Source organism: Bradysia coprophila (assembly GCF_014529535.1).
Source record: "Bradysia coprophila strain Holo2 chromosome IV unlocalized genomic scaffold, BU_Bcop_v1 contig_84, whole genome shotgun sequence".
Classification (NCBI taxonomy): domain Eukaryota; kingdom Metazoa; phylum Arthropoda; class Insecta; order Diptera; family Sciaridae; genus Bradysia; species Bradysia coprophila.
Genome location: NW_023503376.1, coordinates 587,845 through 607,808, shown reverse-complemented (window position 1 = coordinate 607,808; position 19,964 = coordinate 587,845). Strand labels below are relative to the sequence as shown.

The following is a 19,964-nucleotide window of genomic DNA, read 5'->3' as shown; positions in this document are numbered from 1 at the left end:
ATAAGAGCTCACTCCAAGAGACCTAGCTCACGCTCCGGTGAACATAATTTCATAATTTTTTTTTCCCTGATTGGTACGGTCAATACCTATCTAATAAAGCTAAAACAGACGAAATATGTTGAAATGTGGCCGACCTACAAGCAAAAACTGCTTGCCGCCCTGTGCCTGTTCCACACCAAGGGGTCTAACTCACGACTCGGTCATCCGATTTCCATAAACTTTTTTTTTGTCGATCGGTATTGTAAATACCTTTTATTTGACGTATCACCTACAAGTTTAACGTTTAAATGTCCGGAGATATCTTCGAAAAACCGTAAAGCACTTATTGGGCCACAGCTCGGGAGGGGTCGATCCAAAATCACTCATCTTCGAACTTAGCCTGTCTTTTGACATTACCAAACGGGAAAAAAAAGAATTTTCAAAATCGGATGCGTTTTACTCAAGTTATCGTGCAGACAGACAGACGGACAGACGGACATTTTTTTTTTCGCGGATTTGGCATCTCTAGACAACCACAATAGGTTTCCCCTTACTCAGGGAGTCCAATTCGACGTGTTACAAACGTATGCGTAAACCTATAATACCCCAGTACTTCGTACGGGTCTAAAAAAAAAATTAAAACTGCGATGGGCGATACAGACAGAGTTTCCTTTCCTAAAATAACTTATCACTTCCACTTCTAATCTCTTTCGATTATTGGTTTCTTGATTATTTCTGAGCAATAAGCTTTAATGGCACAGATAAGGGAAAGAGAGAGTAGCGAGAGACAACTGAAAAGTCTATAAATCTGATAATGTTCATTCATCAGTCTATAGTGAGTGCGGTAATAGTCAATCAATATCGAAATATCCGTCTGACGGTCATGGATGACAACGAAAATGCACCTGTGCTGATTATTATTATATTGATTATTGTCTTCTTTGGAGCAATTGCAGTTCTTCTTCGAATCTGTGTAAGTAACTAAATTTATAAACTTTAATAGTAAGTGAGTGGATGAATGAAAGAAAGGCACCATTCCCATCATTTTTTCAGTTGATATGTATCTAGTGCAATTCGGTCATGTTTTCAATAAACAGAAAACAGTTCGGAGATTTTAAAATTTACAATTTTCTCTTTGTTGTTTATTTGTTAAAAATTCATTCGTTGTTTCTTTGCGTTTTTCTTTTAAGAGAGAAAACTGGATAAAGCTCAAGTAAAATGGTTTTATTGTAGCCAAACATTTCGCAAGCAGACAAGGGACGGGACAGCATTATCAATAGGTGTGTCAGAACACGGAAATATCACAAAATTAACTCTGCCGATTCAATCCCAAGTAGCATTCAACGGTTAAAATTCGGTTGTACAACTGTTATTACACCGCGGTATAAAATTATTTGAAGATAACCCAAAATAACTAATTAGTTGTCGCAACGTTGCAATAACGGTTGTACAACGGTTTTTGCCCAGTTGCGAAAGTTGTAAGATTCTGGTAACGAATTGGTTGTAAGACGGTTATACAACGAATTGGTTAAAGTTGTGAAACGGTTGTATAACCGACGTAGGTCTTATAAATCACATTTGAAAATTCGATACCGTCTTACTTATTAGTTGTACTACCGTTTCACAACTTTTTCGTTTATCATTATTTTCAGCTTATAGCTACACTTTCAAGAACACGTTTTATCTGGAAAATTGTATGTGCAATATTCGTAAAGATGTTTTTATGCACAGCAATTCAACTGATTTTTTTTTTAATTATTTATTATCATTCATCATTTGGTGCGTAACTAAAGTAAAAGGCACGGTGAACTGTTCTTATTTTATTCACGGTTCGATTTTAGTCAACAATTCACACGTTTTTCCACTCGTTTTTCTACATCTTTGATAATTAGCACCGTATTGTCTTATCCATCAATTTCACTTTTATTGTAAGATACTGTTGTCGACCCTAACTCCTATCAAGAGACCTAACAAGACATAAGAAACCTAACTTCGACAACAGCAACAAACAAAACTAGTGAAATTGATCAATAAAATGTTGATTTACGAATAGGCAATAAGTTAGAAAAATACGACAATTCACAAAGTATTAACAATTTTCAGCACAAACATTCTTCAAATTTCATTGTTTCACATAGTGACTGAAAACTGAAACACTATTCAGCACATTTTACACATAAAAAGTCTCTCATAGATAGTTATATATTCTGGGCGAACTTTTTAGCATGACATCTTGATTCCAACTGACGCAAAATTGAAAATGCATCAGTTGCTCAACCGTTTTACGACGAATTAGTGAAAGAGATTTCTTCAACTTATTGGTTGCAAAACGGTTAATTGACGAATAAGTTTTTGCCAAAAATTATCTATTCACTTATTCGTTTATTAACGGTTGTACCACTAATTCGTTAAAAATTGAATGATAACGAATTAGTTGTGAAACGGTTATATAACGAATAAGTTATTTTGAGTTGGACAACGAAAAAGTTTGCAACGAATAAGTCATTTTCTAACCGCGGTTATGAAATGCTACTTGGGATTTCATTTAAAAAAAACTAGGTCCCACCTGTTGGGTGGGTCAGATCCCTTGACTGTCTGAATCTGAGCTTCTTAATAGATTTTTTATTGGTTGATTAACGGTTCAGTGTCGATGAATTTTAAAACCATCAAGTCCCTATTCGGCTCAATAGTAGATGTGATTACCTTTCTAAACTTCGAAGAATTTTTTTGAAAGTGGTTTTGGCTTCTAGGGTCGAAGTCCTTTCTAGGCACAGATAAAAAAGTCCACTGAAAAATGCATCCGATTTCGGTAGGCTGTTTTTCAAAAGAATCCCTCTTGTGAATTGCGGCCCTCGCTTCGCTCGCTAATTTTTTGTGGTTTAATCACTTTTGTTAACAAGACAAAATAAAAAATTAAGAAACAATTATTGAAAATTCGTTTAGCAACAGCAGCTACATCGTTAGATCAATATAATGTAACTTGAAACCTAACCTCCGGAATTCCATTCTCTATCAAACTTGTTTTTTTAAATCGCAATCGGTTTAAAATAACCCCAGTTACGGTGTGAACAAAGAGCAGAGAAGGCTTTTTTTGAGAACTCCTTCCAGATGGTTGAATCAATGCCACCCATTTTCGAACTTGGCCTAAGGATTTCAATGCTTCATCGAATAAAAAAAAGTTTTTGAAAATCGGTTTAACTTTGCTCCAGTTATGGTGTTAACAAAGAGCACAAAATTGTTACATTTAACGTTTTTTCATCACATTTCCATACATTTTTAATCATAGTGAACGTGTTATGTACGGTGTATTTGTTTCTGTAAGACCCATGACTTACAGTCAAGGGAATAAAACCTGCTATCTGGCTATCATCTGTCATCGAAAACAACTTGAGCAATAATCGAAATTAGCTCTGACTAATGTGGTCTTACAGCTAAAAAACATGAAGTAGAAGATTGCAGACCAATATCTGGAAAATTCTTCGATCAAATGAAGTAATGGATCGGACATTAATTGCTTGTCGTTGCAATTGCTTTGATATTAATCTAATTAATCTAATGAAGTGAAAGATTTGGTATAAAGCACTATTCGTCACTTTCAACGAACTAAGTAACAGATTCAACATTAGTGTGTAAAGGGTCAAACGTGGTGATATCTTGTGATATTCAAATTCCATGACAAGTGATAAAAAGTTAAAAAGTCCAGTTTTCGTGTGAAGTTTCTTGATCCGAGGCGAAGCCGAGTTCAACATGTACACAAAAACGTGGCTTTTCAACTTTTTATCCCGAGTGTTGTAATGGATTTTGTTCAACAAGGGAAACAAGTTGAAAATTGTATTCTCACAACAAATGCTTTCTATAAAAGTTTCAGCGAATGGGAGAAAATAACCATTTTCTCACCTGTGTTGTGAAAAAATATTTTCACACAATTGTTCCTGCAGCCAGTCAAACTTATTGCGTATTTTTTCTTATTTTTCTAATAAATCTAACAATGCACGTAAATCGGTGATAAGACAACGGCAATAAATTGATGTTTAATCACGAGAGGCATACGTTCTTAGAAATAGCGGATATTATTATCGTTACTCATCAGATAAATAAAAATAGAGGAAAGTAAAGTATAAATTTAGCAAAAATGATGTGCACATTTTCCCCTCAAACGCTATCTTATCATTTTGAACGGGAACTGTTTGGACTGCGAAAAACTTTGTGACGTTTTTACTTTATATTTGAGATAACGTGAAACATAATGTGTTCACATTATCATGATTTTGCAGTAATTAGGATATTAAGATAAGCACACGTAAACACCAATAAACGTAATGGGGAAATTGATAATAAAAAATAATTCTTTACTTACCAATGATGGGAAATGGTACTTCCTTGCATTCACACAAGAAGCCATTTCCATAATTTGTCCCATTTTGCTCAAAAACTTACCTCAAACTTACCACACGCCGACGCGCCAAAAGTTATCGTAAACCCCACTTTTTTAGTTCTCTCTCAGCAGACCTTGTAAACAGGTCTAGGGACGTGAACAATGTTTTACTTAATATTGGCATTTCCTGTGGTTATTTACGTCATTCGCCAAAGAGAGAAATTTGATTTTAAATGAAAACGAAGGCGAAGCTTACTCTCCGTATTGTAACGAACATCGAACGATCGTTCGGCTTTGTATCGCGTATTTTCGGTTTCGTTTTAATTCTTATTCTTCTTCTATACATTTAAGTTTAACCTTGAACGATGTGTACAAATGCGATTGAAATGCTTTGTATTTGTTTTTGTTGTTTGTGTATTTGATGGTGTGGCAAGTGTAAAATTTTGTGCATCACAGGATTGAAACGGTATACGAATTCACACGTATACTGTAATTTCGTGGTTTCAATCCAAGTGATGCAAATAACTATTTCACTCTCATCGTCGATGCCATAAACATCTCGTAGAGAGAGATCGACTCCACCTCTAAATGTTCCGCGCCGACTGTTATGCGTTATTTACTCGTTTTATTTATTTATTTATTGATTTTATTAAATTTTCTAGTGTTCTCAGCACATAGCCAAAAGGAAAGTTGAATTGACGAATCGACAATTGCAAGTCACGTCTACCTCTGCACGCAACGTTCAAGAGCGATCAACAGGAACAGAATGGACACAATCCGATCATCAAATAATATTTGAAAGAATGCCTCAACCTCAGCCTTTACGGAATGTATCCCGCTTAAACGCAGCCACTCCAGCAACTCAAAGTTTGTGAAATGATACGAAAAAATTGCTGTCCCAAGCAGAAAAGTTTATTTAAAATCTCTGTGACTTTATTATAGTTGTCCAAGAAATGGCAGAACAGTTTCGGGTCAACAGTTTGCAGATGCAGAATGAAAGACGAGCCCAGGAAAGGAGGGACGTTTTAGATAGATTTAACAATTTCGTTCACATGCCTCCGCGATTAGATACGAATATCGGAGTAGATGGTGTCACAAATGGACAACTGACCGAAGTCTCTCCAAATCCGGTCGTTGGCTCTGTGGAAACAACGTTTCAAAATAATGTCTCCTATTCAACTCCTGCGCCACGATACATTGCTGAAGGTTTGTTGCAAATTCAGTTAGCCAATGTTTTAGATGTAATAGCCGACCGAATATGTCTTTGCAGATCACGAATTACCTAGCTATGAAGCAGCAGTGGCGACATCTAATATAAACCGATGAAGTATGAAGTGCTAGTGAAAGTAGAGATAAGTTGGACTGAAGTAATTGTTACGAATGCTAGGAATAATTTTAGGATAAAAAATGTTGGGTAAAAATCGTATATTAAATGAGATGAGACCTAAAATCACCTTTTGATTTGAACCGAAAACGCAGAGCTAAACACAGAGTTAAAGTACGTAGAGTCATTATGAACGAAATACAATAGCATTCATATGGCTTCTCTATCAGTATGACTAATTTCCAAATGTATGAATCTGCAGCATGATCTGCAGCGAGACTAGACCTACCGAAAATCGTCATTTTTAAACTCCTCCAGCTTTTCTGATCACTCTAGCAACCAATAGATCAGTGTCAAATAACTGTTCTTCTCTCAAAATAGTGTCAAATGAGTTGTCAGTTTCACAAAGCTAACCTCAAACAATGACAGCTCACGGTGTGGTTGAATGAATTTTAACTGATTATTTCGATGCACTTTTGATATTTTTGGATATTATTAGTCAGGTTGCAAGTGTGGTGTCGATGGACAGCTGAGATTTCCAGCATTTCAGAATTACACATTTTAATAACAAAAAATTTGAAAGAGTAGGTTTCAGGTGCCTCTGAAACTCGCAAATTTTACTAAACATGAGGGAAAAACTTTGAGCTACTGTCGGCCTCTGCGTAGACTGTCTCCAAAAATCATTTTTTGGTAATTGGTAGAGGAGATGTTGCTCTACTGCGAGAACTATTTATTAGCTTCATCCCTCAAGTATCCACGCCTGTATGACTGTTTGAAAATCACGTTTTTTAAACTTTAGCGTGTCTTTGCCGGCTTCCCTTGCACTAATGGTAAATTTTTTTTGTACAATTGTTATTAGAATTTCAGGCACTACCGATTGCAACCATAACCAGTTTTGTACCACTCTCTCTGTCGACAGGATGGGCTATGCACCACTGTCACCGACGGTACGGATGAAAATCAAAAATTTTTGTGGAACCTTGTTCAGGGCTCCGAGCTGACTAATAATATCCAAAAATATCAAAAGTGCATCGAAATAATCAGTTAAAATTCATTCAACCGCACCGTGAGCTACATATACATTTTTGTAACATTGTGGTTAGCTTTGTGAAAATGACAGCTCATTTGACATCTCAAACGACATTGACAATGATCTATTCGTTTTATAATTACTATTAGTGTTACCACCTCTATCGATCATGTCCGCACGTTAGTAAGCGGGCGTGACACAAGTCTTCTACTTCAAAATTTAAACTTTTTGACTTCTTCCCGTTGACTCCAACGACATCCAAGTTGCGTCACAAGTGGCAGATGTTAAGAGCGCTCACCCCTTGGCAATTTTCTAGCCTACATTTGTGCGCAAAAATATTCGTTTTTTGATGATTTCTCTGAACCAAAATCTTTTTTTGAAAAAGTAAAACCATTAAAGCATGCAAAAATGTGTTACTTTTAAGAGAAAAATTGGTTTGTGGATGGTAACTGAACCCACTTGGAGAAACCTTTGCAAATGTGTAAATTCATGTGTTTTGCAAAGGTTTCTCCAAGTGGGTTCAGTTATCGAGCACAAACCAATTTTTCCCTTAAAAGTAACACATTTTTGCATGCTTTAATGGTTTTACTTTTTCAAAAAAAGATTTTGGTTCAGAGAAATCATCAAAAAACGAATATTTTTGCGCACAAATGTAGGCTAGAAAATTGCCAAGGGGTGAGCGCTCTTAAGGAAACTCCTGTTAATGAAATTGTTGCATTCAATAGGAACAAATCATCTGTCACTTTGTGATGCAATTTTTTTTGTGTAAAATTTACTTTCTAAAATTTTTTAAATCAAATTTTGGCTCTTAAAATTTGTGTGTACAGGGGTAGATTGCGTCACCTACAACGATAACCGTTATTGTGTAAGTTAAGACACAAGGACTTGCGTCACCTTCCCCCTAAAGGTTTTTTGACTGATAACAAATTAAAACTCCATTCGGTGCTCTGACTCCTAGTTCCCCGAATTTTTTTTACACATAACTGGATTCAAGGCTCCGATCTGATTAATAATATCCAAGAATCTGAAGAGTGCATTCGAATATTAAAACTTTATTCAATTGCATTGGTACCAGTCATATGGACTGAAAATTTAGACAATCAAAAAAACGAAAATAAAGAAAAATCAATTCCGTCAGTGGTAGTAGGTTTTTTAGATGCTTTTGACAGAGTAGAGTGCTTGAGTCATTTTCTCAAATTTTTTTTGTGTTATGAAGACTACAACGAAATAAGAAAAAATATTTTTATGCTCCGAAAGTGCGTTCAAAGTACGAAAAACAAGCATAAAAACCAAGTGAACGGAAAACATTGCCGTATCCCAGAGTGATTAAATTTACAAACACCAAAACAATGGTTTCGGGACAGGACAGTAACGCAATTTCCAGATTATTATCAAAGGTATCATTAATCGGCCATTCATGTTTCTCATGTCCTCACCCCATCAACATCACTCTAAAGTTAGTTCAAAATTTTCAATTTATTCATCATCCCGTAGTACAACAATGGTGCGGAAACCAAACGTGATGTGGTGCAAATATTGGATATGTACCGCGGTCTAACCTATGCCAGTGAATGTTACGGTGAGACTGAAAGTGTTTTTAGCTGGTCGGAAGAAAAGTTTTATCTTTAATTGGAATTTCCTTTTGTTTTGATTAGTGTTCAACGACGGCACATCGGACAATTTGTTCAACATAAACGGAACGATACCCATTAACTACAAAAGTAAGTAGCAAACTTTCCGCCCCTGTCTACAGTTATCAACATTGAAAATAAACGGGATGAACACTCTCTGGCTGTTGTGGTCTTGTATCATTACGAAATGTATTTAATTGGCTCGATAAATTGAAATGGATGAACGGACCGTGAAAAATTGAAAACAAATTTTCTGACGCGTTTTCGAGTTAAACAACTTTCCAATCCACCCTTACACAAAACCTGTGCACAAAATGTTTTCAATTTGAGATAATCAGATGAATAATGAAGGGTTTGACTAAGCTTGACATTCTATGCTGTCACCAGGAGTGTGTAGAATGGCCAGTGAAGTTCACTGTGCAAATTTTGACAGGTCTAATCCATTAAGTTTATGGTTAAACTTAACGAAGAATTACTGTACGAACTTCAGGATCTATTATTTGTGAAATTAGCGAGACCATATTTCGACAAATTGATCAAAATTATGACAAATTTCGACAAATTTCTGACTATTTCGTCAAAATGATGAAAATTTCGTTAATTTTATCAAAATTTCGTAAAATTTCGTAAAATTTCTGAAATTTTCGTCAAATTTCTGAAAATTTCGTCAAATTTCTGAAAATTTCGTCAAATTTCTGAAAATTTCGTCAAATTTCTGAAAATTTCGTCAAATTTCTGAAAATTTCGTCAAATTTCGTCAAATTTCTGAAAATTTCGTCAAATTTCGTCAAATTTCTGAAAATTTCGTCAAATTTCTGAAAATTTCGTCAAATTTCTGAAAATTTCGTCAAATTTCTGAAAATTTCGTCAAATTTCTGAAAATTTCGTCAAATTTCTGAAAATTTCGTCAAATTTCTGAAAATTTCGTCAAATTTCTGAAAATTTCGTCAAATTTCTGAAAATTTCGTCAAATTTCTGAAAATTTCGTCAAATTTTCTGAAAATTTCGTCAAATTTCTGAAAATTTCGTCAAATTTCTGAAAATTTCGTCAAATTTCTGAAAATTTCGTCAAATTTCTGAAAATTTCGTCAAATTTCTGAAAATTTCGTCAAATTTCTGAAAATTCGTCAAATTTCTGAAAATTTGTCAAATTTCTGAAAATTTCGTCAAATTTCTGAAATTTTAGTCAAAATGTTACGAATAATGTGCCATGATGAGTAATGCTTGCAGTGCACAATATAAAGACAAATTTTTCATTTTAACATTTTTTCCCGCAGATAACACTTACAATATACCGATATGCATTTGGTTAATGAGTACTCATCCAAGCAACGCACCAATTTGCTATGTTAAACCAACGCCTGATATGCGAATCAAAGTGTCAAGATTCGTCGATCACAACGGCAAAATTTATCTACCTTATCTGCATGATTGGAATGGGGTGAGTAATATTGAGTTAAATTTTTTAATTACCGGCCTTATCGTCGGTTTTATCAGAGATGTTGCCATTATAAATCCCAACAAAAATCTCTTCGAGAAAAGTGTGACGCAGTCTTTGAAGTACAATTTCTAAAATGAATGATATCGCTAGAGTTGACGCTTTCAGCTTCGTTACGCAATAATCTTAGAGTAATTATACCTAGAGAGGAATTTCGTACGATAAAATGTGGTCCCGACATCAGTTTGTATAGGATTCACATTTCGTAAAATTTTACGTAGAGATTTTCACTAACACATGTAGGCGTTGAAAATTTTGATAGTTGTCAGTTTTGTATTTTCCAAATCGCGTACCACTATTTTGGAATTTAGTTTAAAATCATTCGCAATAATAATAATTATTAATTAAATATGGTGCAAATGTGATTCATTACGGGATGCCAAATTAAAGAAGTCAAGGAGTCAAGAAGCCTGTTCATTTTTTCGGTAATTTTAAGTGCTTAATAAAAAATAGCTCGAGTTGCATCTGTTTGTTGATTCGTAATTTTCCTTTAAATGAGACTTAAGCCCGATATTGGCTGGAGAAAATTTTCCAATTAACTGAACAAACAATTCTTTTTTCGTTGTGTTTTTTGATATCAGTTCATATCGTGGTATGAAAAAGCTTCTCAATTTTTTTTTTAAAAGAATCCTTCTAGTAGGCACATTCAAATTTTTTGCGCTAATTTGCCCACCAATTTAGTAGGGAAAAACGCACACCATCAAACATTACGTATTTCATGTCGGGACCACAAATTTTACGTAATTCTGTTCGTCATTTCCTCTCTAGGTATGATTACTCTAAGGCAATAATTCATCATCTGCCAAATAATAAATTTGACTGGAAACAACCAAAATTTGACCAAAAAAATCTGCGTCGCATGTGGCAGATAAATTTTCTTGCTGGTCTGTTCCTGAACATTTGCCACTTTGCGACGCAGATTTTTTTGGTCGAATTTTGGTTGTTTCCAGTCAAATTTATTATTTGGCAGATGATGAATTATTGCGTAACGAAGCTGAAAGCGTCAACTCTAGCGATATCATTCATTTTAGAAATTGTACTTCAAAGACTGCGTCACACTTTTCTCGAAGAGATTTTTGTTGGGATATCAGTCGTTTTAGAAGTTTTAGAACACTGCTTTTTATAACAGTTTATAGCAGAAATTCGGAAATTTAACGAAAATCGAAAATTTAACGAAAATCGAAAATTTGACGAAAATCGAAAATTTGACGAAAATCGAAAATTTGACGAAAATCGAAATTTGACGAAATTCGAAAATTTGACGAAAATCGAAAATTTGACGAAAATCGAAAATTTGACGAAAATCGAAAATTTGACGAAATTCGAAAATTTGACGAAATTCGAAAATTTGACGAAATTCGAAAATTTGACGAAATTCGAAAATTTGACGAAATTCGAAAATTTGACGAAGAAAGTAATTCTCTATCTGCCACCATTCAAGAAATATCTCCAAAACACCAATTGACCCACCCATTTCCAACTTTCGACATTTTTCACAAATGCCCTTCTTTTCTACTCGTAAAACTCTGAGACTTTGCCGAAGAAAGTAACTCTCTATCTTTCATAACCCAAAAAAATATTAGTCCTTTCATCCTACGCTCGAGTAGCTCAAAATTTGGTCACTCTAATTACTCTAGCTCAAACGAATCTGACCCGATTTTTTAAATTATTTTTTTGTACGAATACCTTTCATTTGATGGGTCGCACGCCTCTGTAGGTTTCAATAAAGCTAAGCTACAGCCGAAAACGCGTTCCCGACCCTCGAAAACCACACTCAGAAACCACTTCGAGGCCAATAAAACAAAATTCTGGTTTTTCCTGGGGTAATGGCGTGTCACATTTTCATTTTTATGCCCACCCTGAGGTTCCTGCAAAATTTCATGGAGATTGGCTGACTAGTTTCCGAGATCGTCCGTCGATAGATAGACAGATAGACAGATAGATAGATAGATAGAAACATACAGAGTAAGTTGAATGATTTTGCTTGTTTGGGAAACGTCAATTTGGTGTATTTTCTATGAAAAGTGCCAATTTCAAAACGATGTATCTCCGGCAATTTTAAAGCTACATAGTCGAGTGATAGCTCGTTTTGCTCGTATTTGAAGCGCGAATATGATAGAATATGTTTTGTGGTGATATAAACCAAAGGGTAGAAACTGAAATGTTCGGCTATACAAAGTTGCCGCGTCTCAAAAAAATTTCTTCGTTCTTTTTTTGGAAGTTAGACTGCGTCAAGTCCTCCGCTAACGCTCCGGACATGATTCATAATTATAAGTTCGTGTGACAATTGGGCATTGTAAGTAACATCATCCATTCAAAATGTCTCTGCATCGACACATACGACAGAAAATTGCGATGATTTAACGATTATACCGCGATTGTCGTTTCGTTAGTATTTTCGTAAAAGTTTTTTTTTTGACGAAAAACCGGATATCTGTCCAGTTGGAAGAAATAACGAAAAGTAGAGAAGAAAGCGGGAAAGTGACTACAAATCGGGAAATGACCGGAAGTCGGGAAAAGACCAGAAATCGGGAAATTGCCAGAAATCTGAAAAAAAGGAAATTTGTCCTTGCAATCGAGAACTGATTGAAAAACTAGAAAATCTAAGTTAAACTGATTAGATGATAACAGGTGAGTATACAATGGGAATGGAGATCTTTTGTAGGAAAATAGAAGAAAAAGCCATGTCATTGAACTGCAATAGTAGCAATCAAACGAAAATTTTCGCTCGCAATTTCATGAAGTCAAAAATCTATTTTTTTTATTTCGGTTCCACGTTTCACTACTACAGTGTAGCTATAGTCAAAATACTTTTTCCTCTGTACAACTCGTGTCCTCCCAAAGGAACAGAATTCAATCAAATGTCTGGACATTTACGAATCCACTTTTTTCGCTCGCTGCGCTCCCGCTATTCTTCTTGATACATGCAAAATATCGAAAAATTATGATGAAATGATGCCATATGTGTTCAGGAACCTTAAGAAAACAGAAAAATTGGTCGGGTTAGGATACCGGGACAAATAGTTACACGAACTTGCATAGTAGTGGTAAAACCGTATACAAACGTAAGAGCAGTTTTGAATGGATGAGTGGGCCAGCTGACGAAGTCAACTCATGTCTAAACTTCAATGGCTGTCTCTCAAATCACTTTTTCTTTAATTCTTTTCAGACTGACTCTGATTTGATAGGATTGGTCCAGGTAATGATAATGACGTTTAGTGATTCACCACCTCTATACTCAAAACCAAAAGAAACGGCAACGCCATATCCAGTACAACAAAGTATGACGAGTCGAGTTTGGCTCAGGGGAATTTTTTATTAATTTGATTCCATTGTCTCATTACAATCAGGTTATATGCCACAACCTGGCGGAGGTGCGGGTAGTTCGTATCCACCGTATCCAGTTGCTGGTTCCAACTTTCCACCATATCCAGCAAATAATTATCCGGGTTATCCGCCTGCTGCGGGGAATTTTTCATCGAGTCCTGGATATCCACCGTACATGCCGAACCCATCTGGTTATCCGCCAGTGTCAGGTTACAATACTAATGTAAGTGCATTTTCAACGTTAAACGTTTCTCGAATCACATTGCCATGTCGTCATCAAATTCTACAACTCTACGCGATCTGCAAAACAGATTTCACTTTGTGTAATCAGCAGTCATCTAATTTGTCTTATTTCTCTAACGATATCTCTAGACCGATACTAGTGGAACTGGTACCATAACCGAACAACACATTAAGGCATCGCTAATTAGTGCCGTTCAAGACAAATTACGCAGACGAATCACCGAGCGTGTGAATCAATGTCAAGCCGAAATCGAAACGTTAAATCGAACAAAAATGGAACTGTCTCAAGGCCGAGCGAAAATTGATTCGAACATCTCGAAACTGGAGCAGGAAGAGGTAACGTTTTGTGGCTGTTGTGCGAGTGGATTTGTATCACAGAATCGATTTTGATTACAGAGTGAGCTGAAAGCAAATATAACCGTCCTACAAGACAAGCAACAGTCGTTGGAAAAGTCGTTGGAGTCGATAGATCAGGAGAATGGAATTGATGTAGATGAAGCAGTTACCACAACGGCACCATTGTACAAGCAGTAAGTACTTTTGACTCTCTTTTATTTTCATAATCAATTCAGAAGGACGACCACAACGACAGGTGTGGACTGGACTGGCCATACTGTGACTTCAGGATTCAGGCGATTCCCAAAGAGTCTTTTGAATTTTTGTTTGAAAATTTTTATTTTTCTCGCAAAGAATTTTTCGAGCCAGTCCCGGCTGTGCTAACAACCCTTTGTCTCCTCTGCATCAAAATCCCTATAAATGTTATGGATAACTCTGCAATTTCCTGTACCAATTCCATTTTCCGTTGTTCTTACAGACTTTTGAACGCATACGCTGACGAAGCGGCTACTGAAGATGCCATTTATTACATGGGTGAAGCATTGCGTAACGGAGTCATTGATCTGGATTTATTCTTGAAGCAGGTGCGTCAATTGTCGCGTAAACAGTTCATGCTTAGAGCCTTGATGCAAAAGTGTCGTCAAAAAGCAGGATTGGCCGGCTAAATGAATTACGCGAACAATTGAACTATTTACTCACAATTTTTTTTTTTTGAGCTGTACAAGCATTACATATTGAAAACGAAAATATATTTTGGAATTGCCATAAGTGGCCGTGCATTTTGATTGAGACTTATTCGGAGGCTGGTTCAAAATCAAAAATTTGAACATCAACAACTGTAATCGTTCAATTTAGAAATGAAATGTTAATCGGCAACGACTGCAAGCCAGTACTGTGGTGCTACAGAAAGAAGTCATTAAGTGAGCTTATATTTCAGCACCTTCAGATAGATAATGGTTTGCAGAGTAGCCCCATAGTTTAGTTGATTAAGGCACGGCGAGTGCCATGTCTGTTTGCTTCCTGTCTAGCCTATCTCAGGGCATATTTTAAAGAATAGTTTGTTTTTTGAGAATTTCGCGAAATGTAAAATAACGAAATTCTGTTTACAATTTTTCTCAACACTTATATGTTTGCCTCTTGCGATTTAAAAAATCGGAATTCCTTCTAAAAAGGACAATAGAGACCGTAGCGACATCCATTGTTCTTTTTCCGAAGGAATTCCGATTTTTTAACTTCGGTTAATTGAGGCCAATAGTCTAGTCAATAACAACCAATGTTCACAAGCAGCTATCAGTGAAACCAGACCTAAAACACCTCCGAATAGATACTAATAAGAAGAGAAAAAATAATTACGACCAACAGCCACCTCAATCCCCCAGAAATCTGTATGCGACGGGTTGCTTTTCTTCGTTTCACACGTTCCACACGTCCCACACATCCCACACGTTCTACTTTGTTATTGCTAATACGATTCAAATTAACTTTCGGACTAACTGTTTCTACGAGCACGCGTAGAGCGAGACAACTGGTGTAACTACACATCGTACAAGTAAGCAATGTTTTGATAGAAGTGTGCAGGGGCGGCTTAAGGTTTCCAGCGCCCCTGGCAAACGGAATCTAAGCGCCAGTTTTTCTATTCGAAATTCGAATATAAATGAACGAAAATTACTGCTTGTTCAAGACGAACGTTACGTTACGGAGAGTCTTGAAATGGATGATAGTGTTAAGATAGAACTGGAATAAATGTAATTGCGAGCTCAGCGAGTAATATATCACTACAAAAATTCTGATACATCTGAAAAGAAAATGCTGTTTTGATTATTGTGGTATAGGACTGGTACTGGTATGAGTGAAAAGTTAAAAATTTTAGTTCGAGCTTTTTCTTTTTCATTTTTTCACTTCTTATTGCGCTCTGGTATTATTTTCGATCAAAGAATCGAGGGCAATATTTATAAAGAAGGGCATATCCCCGATATCTCAGAAACTACTGAACTTTTTTTTCCCTGAAAGGTAGTGAAAAATTATGAATTTAGAATCCGACATAAAGTTTAGGGAAATTAGCATTATTCGGCGTATTCTCTTGAGGTATTTCAGTTTTTCGACAATATCTTCGGAACCATATGGCGGTAAGGCTCGGAAGCAGGTCAGGTCAACCTGAAACCTGAAGCATGCCACCTGAACCTGAGTTGACCTGAAACCTGTTTTATTCATTTTTGACCTGACTTGATTGACCTGAAAACCTAATTTTGGAAAAACCTGCTTTTTTGCCTCTTTACATAATGTAAGGAAGAACTATAGTTCTAAATATTTCATTTTAGACTTTTCGTAGCTCTTTTGAATTGATTTCGTCACACCAGAGTTTTGTTTTTGTAATTTTACCTTTAAGACTGAAATAAATGAAATGGAGTGAGCATTCATGGACTCATGCGCTTGTCAAAATAAAAATTGGGACCTACTTGCGTGCTGTGCTTTACGAGATTATACAATGTGTATAGTTCATTCGCAAACTCTCTATAGGTTTGTGACAGATTACGAGCGCAGTGTGAAACTAATAAACAATTTCTCTTCAGACAGTAATTGTCCATTCAGTGACTGAGCTCAGCGCCAAATTTTTCCAGCGCCATGGGCACGGTACCGAATTTCCCATAGGGTAATCCGCCCCTGGAAGTGTGGAAGGTCATGGTTCTGTGGATGCTCTCGTTCGTTTTTGGCTTATCTAAAATCGTTTCTACCGTTCGATGGAACAAACCTATTGAGCTAAATTTTCCGGTTTTCTAGATCTTCGAGTCGATGAACCTACTTTACACTTCATTCAGAGGTACAATCATCGTGTTCCGACCCAAGGATGTTTGGTGTTGTTGGAAATCTGATGCAGTCTGGGAAATCGGATTTGTCAAAATTTCTCTCTATTTTCAACTGCTCATATATCAGTGTAGATGGATTTTAAGACCAATCAAACCCCCCACAACTATCTTTCCAAAAAGAAAAGTGCATGTTTTCCGTTTTTGAACATCTCCCACTAGCCACACAACATCGAGGATTTTTTTGATGGAAGTTTTGGCTTTTAGTGACCAATACCTTTCAAAGAACACATCAAAAAGTCCGCTGAAAATTCTTCCGATTTCGGTAGGTGTTTACTAGGGCGTATCGAATTTTTAGAATTTTAAGGGCCGCGATAGCCTGTGTGCGGAAAACGTAGATCATTGAAAACTAATTCCAGGCATATGGTTGATGGATCCGAAGGTGCCTGGGAAGAAGTCCCCCCGGACGACTTTAACTTTCAAATGGTCATAACTCGGAAAGTTGAGAGTATTTCTGAAAACAATGTTCTAGCAGGATGTAAAGCGTTAAAAACTCTACAAAACTGCCAAAGAAACCGATGGTCCAAAAGGTGTGTCTGTCGAGGTTTTCTAACATCGAAAGTTCGACATTTTCGTTTTTGACTTTTATTTCCTGAGAGACAAATTATTAAGTTTAGCTTTTCGCATGAGGTTGTAGAGGAGGTCGAGTACTACCAGTACACTAGGCATTGTCCCGGTCGGCGATCCATCCGAAACCACTTTTTCAACATTTTTGAATGGACTTTTTAAGTGTACCCACGTCGCCCACGAAGCCATTGCAGACAATGTAACCGGTGTTGCTGAGTCGAGGTAACCTTGGCCAGTAAGTGCACATAATATTCCATAACAGTAGCTGAACTCTTTTACAAAATATTTGGGATCTCCATGTAGCACATTATATTGACACGGTAAACCACGAAGTTCAACCTTTTGTAAAAATATCGAAAAATGTGTATTTGCAACGAAATCGACTTCTTACTACTGTTCGTGGGTCAAATAACTAATTAAAACGATTATTTGTTGTTTTTCTCACAAATTTCACTTTCTCAGATTTTGTAGTACAAAATGTGCTACACCGAATTCTTAAATATTTTGTAAAAGAGTTCAGCTACTGTTATGGAATATTATGTGCACTTACTGGCCAAGGTTACCTCGACTCAGCAACACCGGTTACATTGTCTGCAATGGCTTCGTGGGCGACGTGGGTACACTTAAAAAGTCCATTCAAAAATGTTGAAAAAGTGGTTTCGGATGGATCGCCGACCGGGACAATGCCTAGTGTACTGGTAGTACTCGACCTCCTCTACAACCTCATGCCAAAAGCTAAAGTTAATAATTTGTCTCTCAGGAAATAAAAGTCAAAAACCAAAATGTCGAACTTTCGATGTTAGAAAACCTCGACAGACACACCTTTTGGACCATCGGTTTCTTTGGCAGTTTTGTAGAGTTTTTAACGCTCTACATCCTGCTAGAACATTGTTTTCAGAAATACTCTCAACTTTCCGAGTTATGACCATTTGAAAGTTAAAGTCGTCCGGTGGGACTTCTTCCCGGGCACCTTCGGATCCATCAACCATATGCCTGGACTTAGTTTTCAATGATCTACGTTTTCCGCACACAGGCTATCGCGACCCTTAAAATTCTCAAAATTCGATACGCCCTAGTGTTTACATCTCCGCCTCAAATCAATTTTCCTAACTTGACTAGCCTATATACCATCAACGTTTCGGCAGATTGAAATTGGAATTTAATTACAATTGTTTGTATTTACTTATCGATAATGAGGTAGCGATTCGCTACTAGCGAAAACCAATTATAAAATCGAAATACTCTGGTTAATTTTCAATTAACAATGTTGTATACTGCGAAGCATAGGTGTCTTCCTTTGAGTCACTGCTTGTAATCTTTAATTGTTTAGACTCGTACGCAGTACCTATTGGCTTGTGGTACGGATAAAAAAATGGAACTTTAAGGTAATCACTGATTCCTCCGAACGACTCTGGGGCAGTTAAAAATTTTTTTACGTAATTTCGTTGAGAAGAGTCTTCTTCCTCTTCTTCTTCCCTCTTCCTCCAATATTTATAAATACCGATGACCTTTCTCCCAACGGAACTATGCGGACTTTATTGTACGGGTCTATCTACGGCAGCAACTATTTTATCTTGTTTTGTTTTTTCGGTTTGCGTAAATTGATTTTATTGATTATCTCGTTAATCTCGATTAATCGATTTGGGACTTATGAAAGGGCAGTTTCAACACATTAATTGTATCACAGCTCTTACTGAGGTAGTGTGACGCTCTCGAAAATATTTTCTGTTAAATTATTCGATTTGAAAACTTTGACCTCTGCAATAGACGTATAATATCATACCTCAACTCGTAGTTTTTCGCCGTTAAGATGAGCAGTAAGTACGGCAGAGATATATAGCAAACCGAAACGGAAAAGGCTCAGGAACAGTCTCATTGTATTCAATTGCATTGATTGAATCGAATGAAATTGGTGTTCTGCCTGAACAATTCGGTTCTGCTATTTTGATCAGTGTTAACAATTAGGTACATTCTGCCCCTTCTTCCAGTGTTACTGTACTTATCGATCCTAATTTTTGCTGTGAAAGCACAATGTCCAGAAAATATTTGCGAAGGCAGACCCGATGGTTTCTTTGTGAACGATCCGGCTGGTTGTCGTTCATACTTCGTGTGCATAAATGAGACCCCTTCGTCAAGGCAACAGTGTGGAGTCGGTTACAACTTCAACGAAGCATTGCAGATATGTGATCGTCATTTGCCATGCAAAGACCCTGATTTTGAATGTCCAATTCGTGGCATTTCGAATTGGGTGTATCCCGGCAACTGTACGCGATATAATTTCTGCTTCGGAGGATCGCATGAAGTTCGAGAATGTGCGCCCGGCTTGCATTTTGATACATCGATTTCTGAATGCAATTTAAAAGAAGTCGTGCGATGCCCTCGAGAGATATGTCCAGATAATAATGATATCGACAACATCGTCACTGCCCCGTCGGAGACCGATTGTGAAGAGTAAGTTTTTCCAAGGAATGTTCAGTGAAATTGGAAAATTGAACAATATTTTCCTCAGATACTTCATGTGCTACGAAGGAAAGTTTGAATCACGAAATTGTGCGCCAGGTGTACATTGGAATCAGGAACGTCAAAGATGTGAGCGACCAGAAGAGGCTGAGTGTACAGTAAGATTTTAATTGAATCGAAACTGCGCTGGAAATTAAATGTGTCTCTATAGGTAATTTCACATGAGGCCTACATCAAGCCAATGGGACTCGACATTCTACAGGTCTAAAATCGATCACTAAAGTATCAAATCAAAATTATTGTTTGTTAAATAAAAGCGATATTCAGAATTGA

At 36.6% G+C, this 19,964-nt stretch overlaps 3 protein-coding genes and 1 long non-coding RNA gene across 6 annotated transcripts in view; 3 read left to right on the top strand and 1 right to left on the bottom strand.

Annotated features, from left to right (window-relative positions):
- LOC119072696 overlaps window positions 1–16,400 on the bottom strand; it is a 24,690-nt gene extending 8,290 nt beyond the window's left edge. Inside the window, exons 1-2 of the long non-coding RNA XR_005086908.1 lie at window positions 16,293–16,400; window positions 8,899–8,908 (exon numbers count right to left, since the gene is read on the bottom strand). This is a non-coding gene — a long non-coding RNA (uncharacterized LOC119072696). The remainder of the gene's footprint in view (window positions 1–8,898; window positions 8,909–16,292) is intronic.
- LOC119072694 lies at window positions 793–5,795 on the top strand. 2 transcript variants are annotated; one of them, XR_005086906.1, is made up of 4 exons: window positions 793–952; window positions 5,045–5,221; window positions 5,297–5,560; window positions 5,625–5,795. XR_005086906.1 is itself a non-coding variant. In XM_037177967.1 (4 exons), the coding sequence occupies exons 1-4, from the start codon at window positions 794–796 to the stop codon at window positions 5,678–5,680; spliced, it is 684 nt and encodes a 227-aa protein (XP_037033862.1). In that variant the 5' UTR covers window position 793; the 3' UTR covers window positions 5,681–5,795. The 2 variants fall into 2 exon arrangements, 1 of the variants encoding a protein (XP_037033862.1); XM_037177967.1 differs by having other exon boundaries at window positions 5,017–5,221.
- On the top strand, window positions 7,858–14,514 carry LOC119072692 (tumor susceptibility gene 101 protein). The gene is made up of 9 exons (XM_037177964.1): window positions 7,858–8,105; window positions 8,203–8,287; window positions 8,364–8,429; window positions 9,617–9,780; window positions 13,007–13,118; window positions 13,188–13,387; window positions 13,537–13,743; window positions 13,804–13,937; window positions 14,222–14,514. The coding sequence occupies exons 1-9, from the start codon at window positions 8,058–8,060 to the stop codon at window positions 14,406–14,408; spliced, it is 1,203 nt and encodes a 400-aa protein (XP_037033859.1). The 5' UTR covers window positions 7,858–8,057; the 3' UTR covers window positions 14,409–14,514.
- LOC119072693 (peritrophin-1-like) lies at window positions 14,576–19,964 on the top strand. Of its 2 annotated transcripts, none has more exons than XM_037177965.1 (4): window positions 14,576–14,663; window positions 19,160–19,622; window positions 19,681–19,789; window positions 19,843–19,964. In XM_037177965.1, exons 1-4 carry the CDS (start codon window positions 14,606–14,608, stop codon window positions 19,897–19,899), a joined length of 687 nt encoding a protein of 228 aa, XP_037033860.1. In that variant the 5' UTR covers window positions 14,576–14,605; the 3' UTR covers window positions 19,900–19,964. The 2 variants fall into 2 exon arrangements, with proteins under 2 accessions (XP_037033860.1, XP_037033861.1); XM_037177966.1 differs by lacking the exon at window positions 14,576–14,663 and adding an exon at window positions 18,804–18,988.